The 11328-nt window shown below is 34.4% G+C and overlaps 2 protein-coding genes across 3 annotated transcripts; one reads left to right on the forward strand and one right to left on the reverse strand.

Moving 5' to 3' along the window:
- Positions 1-2874: 2874 nt before the first annotated feature.
- Positions 2875-8636, reverse strand: LOC306853168 (interleukin-12 subunit beta-like). Its single transcript, XM_079390375.1, has 9 exons — positions 8510-8636; positions 6353-6484; positions 5478-5574; positions 5077-5340; positions 4222-4324; positions 3952-4130; positions 3693-3856; positions 3354-3463; positions 2875-3215 (listed from the first exon to the last, which is right to left on the reverse strand). Exons 2-9 carry the CDS (start codon positions 6353-6355, stop codon positions 3155-3157), a joined length of 981 nt encoding a protein of 326 aa, XP_079246501.1. The 5' UTR covers positions 6356-6484; positions 8510-8636; the 3' UTR covers positions 2875-3154.
- On the forward strand, positions 8290-10872 carry LOC306853169 (EF-hand calcium-binding domain-containing protein 9-like). Of its 2 annotated transcripts, none has more exons than XM_079390376.1 (4): positions 8290-8907; positions 9073-9221; positions 9444-9620; positions 10233-10872. In XM_079390376.1, the coding sequence occupies exons 1-4, from the start codon at positions 8772-8774 to the stop codon at positions 10380-10382; spliced, it is 612 nt and encodes a 203-aa protein (XP_079246502.1). In that variant the 5' UTR covers positions 8290-8771; the 3' UTR covers positions 10383-10872. The 2 variants fall into 2 exon arrangements, with proteins under 2 accessions (XP_079246502.1, XP_079246503.1); XM_079390377.1 differs by having other exon boundaries at positions 8419-8722; positions 10233-10398.
- The last annotated feature ends 456 nt before the right edge of the window (positions 10873-11328 follow it).

Below are 11328 nucleotides of genomic sequence, written 5' to 3' on the forward strand. Positions count from 1 at the left end.
GTGGCTTTTTTCCTTCTTAACAAATCGTACTCAGTGTGTTAAAGTAACCCATACACTATCTGATGTTAAATCAATTAGTATAGGTGCCCCTCAAGGTTGCGTATGCTCTCCAATTCTGTTCACTTTATATACAAACTATTGTTTTAGTAGAAATAAGAACAACTATTTTATAAAATACTCTGATGACACTGTAATACTAAGTCTTTTAGGAAAGAATCAGGACATATCAGAATATCAGTCTGAAATTAGGAACTTTGTGCAGTGGTGTAATGTAAATCATCTTATTGTCAATGTTGGAAAAACTAAGGAAATGATAGTGGACCCAGTTTGGGTGATTACAGTTCAGTAATTATTCAAGGTAACACCATTGAACAAGTGGATACAAGTATCTTGGGGTGGTCATTGACCGTTCATTGACTTGGAAAGCCCACATTGATTATCTCTGCTCAAGATTCCAGCAAAGACTATATATTTTTTAAGAAGACTTAGGTTGGTCGGAGTAAGTAAAAAAAAATCATGTTGTTGTTTTACCAAGCAGTTTTGGGAAGTTTAGTAAACTATGGAATGCCTGCTTGGTTCGGCAATCTTTCAGTTCAATCAAAATCGCAGCTTGTACATCTTGTCAAAGTTGCCATGAAAGTCATAGGTGTAAGAGAGTATACATCACTTCAGTCCATTTATGAGTCGTTGGTTTTTAAGAACACACAAGCAATAGTAAGTGATTCAAGCCATGTTTTATTTTCAACATATCAATTACTGCCATCAGGGAAGCGTTATAGAGTTCCATTATGTAGAAGTAATCGCTATAAGAATTCTTTTATACCGGTATCTATTAGGATTTTAAATAATAAATTGTAGTAACTGTGATGTTTTTTTTTTAACAAACTAACTCTAACTCTAACTCTACATCTAATCTGGAATCTGAGGGTGCAAAATAAAAAATCTAAATATTAAGAAAATTAAGTTCTTAGCAATGCATATTACTAATCAAAAATTATGTTTTGATATATTTACAGTAGGAAATTCACAAAATATCTTCATGGAACATGATCTTTATTTAATATCCTTTGGCATAAAAGAAAAATCAATCATTTTGACCCATACAATGTATATTTGGCTATTGCTACAAATATATCCGTGCAGTTTATGACTGGTTTTGTGGGGTCACACACACACACACACACACACACACATATATATATATTTATATATATATATATATATATATATATAAATTCCAATTTGTGTATAATTGCAAGAAGATTTAAAGAAGTGTAGTGATCTATCTCTGCTTTCACACAGACCAAAAAAAAAAGCATGTGGTTAAAAACTGATGACCTTTATCACGCTTTATGGGGAATTATCATCTCCAAACCCCTAATAATTTCTCCTCTTGTGGTGAAGCCGCAGCTGGCTCAGCTATTCACTCGTGTTGATGTGAACTTCCCTCCAGTATAAACATGATTAAGCATCATTTACAGAGTATGATGTAGTACTACGGTGTGGGAATATACAGTAAATGCCCATTCAGTAATAAAATACAATAGATCACATGTTAACCCACAACAGCAATGCCAAAGCAGCTGTCTTGTGATAAGGTAACCCAAAACAACAGTTTTAAAAACCAGATCCCTGGATCACGTCAAAGTCACAATCCCATCATTTTAATCTTGAATTTGTATGTTTAGTGAAAACTCATTTGTGAAATCAATGCTAGACACTAGAGTAACAGAGAGATCACTGTAGACATTTCAGACCTACTGTACTGTACCTATTTGCATTATTATCTTTTTTTATATATCCACAGAAGGTGTGTCTACTGCATATAGACTGTAAATCATTTAATTATAAGCATGTGGTTGTTTCTATCAGCCTACTAGCAAGACATGTCCCAGAGGGAGTGAGCCAATATTCTCTTTTAGTCTCTATACTTCATAAGTAGGTCAGCAATCTGTACCCTCTTCAATGTCTCTCATAATGGTGTTGAGAAAATGCTTCTTAAATCAAAGTTTGTATGTCACACTTGCCCTGAAATAACTGTTAACTCTGATAAAGAGAGACTGTGGCCTTCTCAAGGCATGTACACACAGTATCTCAAACTAAAAACCTACCCTGGATAAACAGGTCAAGTATTTAGCCAGGCATATATTTATGAATGCATTTAACCAAGACAATGTACAGACTCTTTTTAAATTACATTATCTATTATCATTTTAATTATTTATTTTAATTCACCTCATTTAAAATTGCTTATTAATAGTCTGGTTTGTGATTAGTAGAGTTACAATCACAGCTGATCAGATCAGTTAATGACAGCTCTTTCATTTATTTATTTTTATAGTCTTTTTTTTTTTATACCAGTTTCAATTAATGAATGGCAGATTTGTTTGGGTAAGTTCCTCAAAATTAGTTAGTGATGCACCAATTGTGTTATTTCCAAAAAACCCAGCACTTGTGTTTTTTACGAAAGGCAATTCATGGTGGTTAATGTCACTTATGGTGTGTTACACATATTTTTTTCCAGGTTTCAATACAGGAATTGTTTTTCACACAACACTTTAACAATCAGTCATCAATTGATTTAGGTGGTTCTTTTGATTTGATGCCCGAACTCTGTTGAAACGGGGGGAATAGCATGTCGATTTGCTCCACATTGAGATGTGACAATAATTTCTGTCTTGAGCAGTCTTATGTGTGATCTACAGAGAAAGAAAAGACATTTGCATATAATTAGGACCCTAAAGAAGTCCAAACCTTTCAATGTGAGTGATATTTAGCTAAATTAATACACACTACATAATAGTTCAGAATTGGTGAGACATCAAATGAAATCACTTCTTAAATCTAAACATGCAATCAAGACAAAACTGAATTAAGAGCATTGATATTTTATGTCATATATAATCAAGTAAAGACATCAGAAATCATAATAAATACATGAAACAAAGTTAAAATGTACTACAGGCATAAATAATTCATAATAGTGTTATTACAATGTATAGATAAATACATTATTACAAGAACACATACTATGTGTTTGTATTTAATTACACAGTGTATGACCAGAGAAGGTCTAATAGAGTCAGTCATTGTTCATAACTACAGAGAGCATCATAATGGTTAAAATGATTTTTATTTAATGATGTATAATAAATTATAGCATCTTTAACTTTGGTTCTCGGTTTCTCTGCTTGCCGTTTTTTCTGGTTTTGCATCTAAAATTGAACAGAGAAAGTTTGTATTATAATGTGTGCAGAAAAAAAAAACGTTAATAAAGCAATAAGGACATTTAAATGGGGGGTAAAGCAATTAATCTTTTGTTAAGAAATGTAACAAATGTTAAATACACATACTTGTACTGGCTCCAGTCACTCCATGAGGAATTACAGAATTCATCCCTGGCTCTCACACACACACACATCCCTTTTTTCACTGGCAGCTGGTGACTTTGTGTGAATAAAATCTGAGCAAAAAAATATTAATATATTTCCTGGTCTGACTAAACATAATAATAGTTTTAATCACAAAAATAAATTACATTTTAAAATATATTAAAACTGAAAACATATTTTTTTCACAATATTACTGTTTGTATTATATTTGATTAAATAAATACAGCCTAATTATTCCAAATGTAATTATTCCAGATGTTCTTTTGACCAGTAGTGTGTACAGTATGCGTGTGGGGTTACCTCTTGAAAGTTTGGTTTGGAGCAGTCACATTTTTCACGTTTCCGACAACGAACCACTTGGAACATGAGAGGGAAGTAGGATGATGGTGTGTTCCAGGAGTGTGGATATCTGACCTCTACAGATGTTTTATTGATCCTACTAATAGGCACCGTATCAGGCCTCACTAAGGAGTGGAGAAAAAGATTGTTTCATATTCAGATGAGCGACATACTGATTCAGTATTCTAAGACCACATCTTAGCAGTTTTTGAGAGCTCACCGATATCCATGATGTAGAACTTTGTATTGTAGGATTCAACAACAAAGCTGCTTCTGAAGGATATGGTCAGGTTGATGCGCTCCACCTCCTCAGCATAGGGACAGTAGTCATGGTCTAAGCATGTGATAGACTGTTCTCTGTTATCCAGACTGCAGCTGATGTTGCTTCCACCATGAGGGCTGGGACAGAATCAGTCAAGATTTTTTATTCCCTCCACACCCCTTACATCATAGCAAATTGCAGAGCCTAAGGTAAGACTGAGAAACTTACCGTGTGGCTTTGATATGAACAACATGGCCATTCCTATTCTCACCCCATTCCCATTTACATTTGAAGGAACCTCCGTAGTTATTTGTTGAACAATCAATGTAACCTTGTTTGGTAATCCAATAAATAAATAAAAATAATTATAATAAAGTAATTCAATAATAAAATTATGAAATTTAAAATAATACAACAAATAAACAAACAGACACGTTACAAAAAATATAAACACTATCGTTCACACATTTGGGGTCAATTTTTATTATTAATATTTTTTTTAATTAATACTTTTGTTCATCAAGGACGCATTAAATTGATAAAAAGTGACAGCAGTGACTTATATATTTATATATTTCATTTATAATTTATTTAATTTTTATATATATATATATATTGAACTTTCATTTCAAACAATCAAGAAAAAATTTATCATGTATCAAAAATAAATAAATATTACTAAGCAGCATAACATTTTCAGCACTAATAATAAAAAAATATTTAAGCACCAAATCAGCATGTTAGAATGATTTCTGAAGGATCATGTGACACTGAAGAGCAATCACTGTGTAAATAAATTAATTAAATAAATTTAAATATATTAAAATAGATAACATTTCCATTGTAATAATATTTCACAATTTTTAAGCCTTGATGAACATAAAAAAAATCTTACTGACCCCAATATTTGTTTCTACAAATTACATGGTAGAAATTATTTTATTTGACTTTTTTTTTTTTTAATTGTACATTATATTTTACTGTAAACTGTTTCACTGTTGAAGGCTTAAAATTATTTTAACATTTTGACAATTTTCAAATTAATATCACGACAAGTTTACACAATGTTAAAGATAGTCGTACCTTTCTCAGGAGTATTCTTGATAATCTTCCTGAAGGTCCACTGAGCCAGCACCAGAGTGTGGTTTAGGTAGGATCCCTCACTGTTGAAACAGGAGTAGTTGCCCCCTTTCCAGGCCTCCACTGTGACGACGATCTTGTTTCCTTGAACCTCCAGATTTTCATCATTGTTTCTGGTCCATGTAATATTTTTCCCTTCATAGGCTTCTCCACAGATAAGTGGCACCATGTTGACATCTTCACTTGCATCGACATTCACCACAAGCACTGATGACAGACAATTGAAAAACATGTGAGAAGTGCAAATATAACAATATAAGCCCCATTACAAATAAAATATATTGTAGCAGTTTATAAAAGAGAGCTCAAGTATTTTTCTTTAGACATGATTCAGACAAACAAACCATTTGGTTTAAGTGTCCAGTAACTCTCTGCTGTTTTGATGGATCCGTCAGCAGAGGACTGGAGAAACAACAACATACTCAAAACGAGAAAAAACATCTGTTGGTGGAAAAAAGAGGAACGTTTAGACTGCAGTGAATACTCTTAATCATTGGTTCTCAGCTCAGCTCTGACAGAAGGTGAAAAAACTGAATGTAAATAATAAAATGCAGCTAACCATAATTGTGCATTTAAGAAAGCAAAATGAAGACTTATCAACTTCGAAAAGATACGTGAAAACGTTACATATCCTGTTGCAGTGCTCGAATTGAATCAAGTCTTATGGGGGGTCCCCACCATCAGACTTTTTTTTTTTTGGTGGGGGTTAGTCTCGCAATATACAATTTATACAAAATAAACAATATATTTGATCATAATATGCATAACTATATACTATTTAATGTTGCATAACAAATAGAGATAAGCTACTATTCTTCTTTTAAATGGCTTACTCCAAGTAAAAATGTCTGAGGGACCCCCCTAAGTCTATTTTTTACTTCTTATGGGGGGTCCCTAATGCCTTATGGGGGGTCCCGGATCCCCCCAGCCCCCCTTCAATTCGAGCAGTGTCCTGTTGTATCCAGTTGAGCTCTTTGCTTTGTAATATGGTTATTACTAACAGAACAAACAATAGGCTAAATATTGTTGTTAAGCAGGTAAATGATACTTCAGTTGTTGTTTATGCATGTATAAAATTGTCAGTTTTCATGTCATGCTAATAATCTTAAATATTATTCGGCCTATGCAATAAAAAGTGCATAAAAATATATATTTAAACTAAATAATTGAGTGGTTCTTTTAATGACAATATAAAATGAGTTTGAAATAAGAGACTTACCATCGATCACTCAAGAATCCAACAAGATTAACGTCCACAGGCAGACTGACTTTGCTTTGTTGTTGTGTTTAGTATGCAAGCTTATAAGTAACATGTCAGGAGGGCAGAATTTCCCTGGCCAGGAAAAGTCCTCTGCAGGTTAGAGGAACCAAACCCTGCATGAGCAACTCCAGAACCTTAGTTGTTCTCAGATATCATCACTAATTCTCTCACTTCCACTGAGCCTTTTCACTGTCCTCTCTCTTCTCTAATATTGGACTATTTATATACATTAACATGGCCCATTCAAAAAATATATGATTCTTTACTGGATTGTATTATATTGGCCAGGAAAACATTAGACATGAAATTGCTAATTGGTTTCCAAAGCGGACTATGTGAGAAATTAAGTCTAAAGGGTGAGAAAGACATGCCAGTATTTGTTTTCCAACACCTTGGGTATTTTTGCCACAAGTTCTCATCTGAAAGCCAGAGGATGATTTACCTGCTTGCGTTACTGTGTTAGATGTGCTTGTCCCTGCTATCCATTGGTTTTTCCATTTCATAATTGGGTTATTCCCATTTCCTGTCATATAATGACATTGAGTGATTTGTACATTAAAATTACTTATAAGAAATTTCACATTAAATGTGGATGACACTATTCAGCCTGACACATGATAAATGGTTTAAATGCCCAGATAACATAGAAAAAAAGAATGAAAGAAAGAAAAAAGGAAACAGCACTCTTAGTAGGCCTTTTTCCCAAAGCTGTTGTTGTAAAATCTAAGAAATAACATTGTATTTTTCTCAGAATGCGGACTTTTTACTAATAATAAACACAAACAATTCTATAGGAGTCCAGTTAAAGCACGTATTACAAAATCCTAATCTGGACAGAGTAAAACTGCGAAACTAAGTCATCTCTAGTTTACAATTTGTTTTCAAGGGAGCATTGTATGTGAATTTATGCACATTTATCACATTAACAGTGCAAGCAGTGAATACAACATTGCTTATTTAAAGACAATAAAATAAAATAACGTGTAGGCTATGCTGTGCCATAGGTAGGCTACTACAAAAGATAGGCTATTACAGGGAATATTTTCAGATATGTCCAGAAATGTGTCCATCCAGGACATCGCGTCAAAAGGCATGCGCCTTACCATCTAAGTTACGCCACTGTTAAACTTCTTTTTTATTGTTGACTAACCCAATCACACGTTAGTGGGCGGAGTTAGTGTAAATAGCCTTTGCCAACAAGATGGGCTATTTGCATTTAGTGTAAATAGACACTCCGAGAAATTATACATTGTAGCTATTTTTTGCCGTTTTGGTTCCTTTTCACACCACACTGTTTGCTCTGGTCCGAACCAGCTGAAACGAACCAAAATGCAGTCACGTGACAACATCCGCTTCACTTGTTGGCTAGATGTGTCTTTGAACTCATTCCCTAAACTGCTTTTCGATTGGCCAGAAAGAACGTGCGGGAAAATTCCAACGGTGCTCCCGTATGGAATTATTTTTGTGTCTTTATTATTCAAACAAAAATTCTGTATTTGAGGGCAAAACTAATTATTTTGTTATTAAAAAATAAAAGTTTGCAAAAAAAAGTCTTCTTAAGGTTCAAAATTAAAGTAATTGAAAACAAAATAATTTGCAGTGCGTGTAAATCTTTAAAATATATATTTTTTTCTTTGTGCACTTCAAAAACTTTTCATCACTAATCCACAAATGTTGCTCTCTTTCCTGCCTTCTTTTTTTGCGGGTCTAAACTTTTGTTTGCGAGTTGAAAAGTTTTGCTTGCGAGTGAAGCTGTGTGTCAGTGGGCGGTCTCTACGCACCAGGATGAAAGGCTCTCATTAGTTTTATAATTAGTTTTGCTCTCAAATACAGAATTTTTGTTTGAATAATAAAGACACAAAAATAATTCCATACTCCCGGAAGTAAACAAAGACATGAGTAAAATGCTGCAGACAGCACACTGCTATTTTGAGGCTCCGCACCTCCTCACAACCCCAAGTTTGTCCGCGACCTGCCATGCTAAACTGCAAACTGTCAACAAACCCTTCCTCATCCTATAATGCACAGCGCAGCTGACTACGGCAGCTGGTTTAGTCCAAAAATGCGCAGTTCTTTTTGCGGTTGGGTCTGTTTAAGGTCGGATCGCTTTCTCACCACAAACGAACCGCTCCAGGTTTGGTCCGCTTTTGGTGCACACCCGAGTGCGATTGCTGCTTTCTCACCTGCCCAAACGAACCGCACCAAGAGGGAAAACGAACCGTATTGCGATTCAACCGAACTAAACGAGGCAGGTGAGAAAGCACCCTTGGAAGCCAAACAACGCGGAAGCGTGAAAATTGTATAATTACCATGGTAACAACATTAATTGTTTATTGATAGTGGAAGCGGTTAACATCACTCTAATCTAAAGAGCAAAATGAAGTTAAAAAAGGGGGTTTTCTTCGAATATTTGAATTTAAACAAGTTTCATTGCCTTCTCTCACTTACTAACACTAAAATAATCTATCATTATTTTTGTCTTCTGGATATTCATGAGAAAAAATCACTGAATGGTAAGAATACACTAATCACTTGCGCATTTCCCCTTTAACACGAGAACAGCTGACAAATCTGTAATTTTCTTTTTATGTAATTTTTATTCATCTGTAATAGGTGGATACATTGCTACGGTGGAATTTCAATGTTTGGAATAACTGTCGTGCTTTTCCCTTCCTCAGACATTCAGTTCTACCATTTCATGAAGCATGTGACAACAATGGGGAAGAAACACATAATGCTGACCTTCGACATGCTGGATTGGGATGCTGATGGAGAAATCGGTTTTGAGGAGTTTTATATGATGGTCTGCATTCTGCTCAGTAGTGAAGTAAGACATTCTCTTACAAAACATGACCACATCAAAAACAGCCCCTCCACACTTTCCACAACCACGCAGGGCTCGCAATATCTGAGCAAAAAAGCCACTTCCTCTTTTTGATGCTGCAGGAAAAACCCATTTACTGCCAAATTTCCTGTCTTTATCATTGTTATTGTTTTATGAGAGGTGGTGATCAATGTCACATGTGCTGAAATGTGTATGTGTACGTAGCACGATGTGGAAGAGACCTTCATCTGTCACCATTTCCTCCCTGTCTTTGAGCTGTTGGATATGGACGGTAGCAAAACCATCAACCTGAAAGAGTTTAAGGCATCCGGATTCCTTTTCAACCTCAAGGGCTCCGATTTCAAAAAGATCTTGAACCTGTTTGACATCACTGGGGACGAGGTACAGATGTCATACAACTACCAGTGCTGCTTAACAGTCAAATATTCAACAGCATTTAACATCACTGTACAATCCTCTAGAATTACTAACATTTGCAACCAAATTTTGCACTAGTTGGCTAAAAATGTATGTCATTAGCCACTGACTACTACATTTTCATAGCACATAAAAATAATTGATGGTTTGTATGTAGATGTTTTTCTTGCTTTTCCCTGTCAAAATTACAAAGGTCATTTAGAATTATTCATTATTTTAGCTTTTTGCATTTTGTCACTGTTAGCAGATTTTTTTCAGTAGAGGATGTGTAGGTGGCAATCATATTGGCTAATGCTTTTCAGCAAATCAATTATCCAAAAGAAAACTATTTGATTGTAAGCGCTGATTTGATTTTTTTTTTTAATTACATTTATGTAAACACCTAAATGTTACGTAAAATTCTCCTAAATTAAGTACAAAAGTACTAGCTAATGGCACTCCAATGTGTCCATAGAGAGGCTTATCAATTCCAACCAAATTTGGAAAATATTATTCATGTGGATTGTTGCGTGATCAAAGGATAACTTTTGCATAACAGAGCAGTAAATCTAAAATGAAGTCTATAATTACCGACAGTGCCTGAATCTGAGTGAGTTTCAGAAGTTTACCATGATGTGCATGGATGCCCAAAAGGAGTTTAAGAGAAAACGTGGAAAATTACACCGTCTCATGGACATCTGCACATATTTTGCGAAAGAAGAAGATGAACTTCATTTACTTGACTGACTAAAATGTGCATGAGAAATAAAATGAAGTGTCTTCTGAGTGTTTATTCTGAGAAAAACAGTAGTAGTGATTGTAAGTATCAAAAGTAAAATAGAAGAGACAATGAGGTATTTATTAAGAATGATATCGCTTATAAATGTGGAGTAGTCCAGACTAGTCACATTTTTTACTCAGGTTAACTCAAGTGAAAATTTCTCAGGTTATGTTCATTTCTGTTAAAGATACATACCTTTACACTTTGGCTACACAAAAGCTGTTTATATATTTCCACTACAAATGCCCAGGAAAAATATACAGTTCATTATCTGTGCACTATGTGAGGCTGTCACAATGGAATCTGTTGTCAGTCAATTTTGTAGGCTTTTCAGTAAAATGTAAAATTTTGAAACAGAGCTATTCATGAAGAGTAAAATATGAAATGTAAAATGAAATGACTATTTTTGCCAACAATATTAATAAATTGTACACATTTGTGTGTGCAAAAGTTATTCTAATTTTGACCTTATTCTGACCTTATAGTTATTGAAATATAACCCAGTGACAACTAGCCCCATCTCCCTATACATGGCCTACTATTATAGTTCCATACATGATTTTATGAGTCGATGACATATGCTTCCCTTTGCACTGAAACCCTTTAAACCTTTGAAAGTTTCTACCACAATAGTTTATTGAGTGAAACTGAGCTTTCACATACATACAAAGCAGAGACAAGAGAGGAGGGAGAGATTTTGCTTCCCACATTTACCACTGAAAGGGAAGCTGACAGTCACCTTTAACAGCTGACAACAGTGACACACTGTCCTTTCTGAATCTCGTTTACATTTGACTTTTAGTATAACTTACAGTTGTTATATAATGCATGCGAGCAGTATGTTAATGTAGATTTGCAGTAGAAAAAACTTTTTTTAATGCTTGTATAATCATCTTTCATGAATGTTTTAAC

Source organism: Barbus barbus (assembly GCF_936440315.1).
Source record: "Barbus barbus genome assembly, chromosome: 33".
NCBI lineage: Eukaryota > Metazoa > Chordata > Actinopteri > Cypriniformes > Cyprinidae > Barbus > Barbus barbus.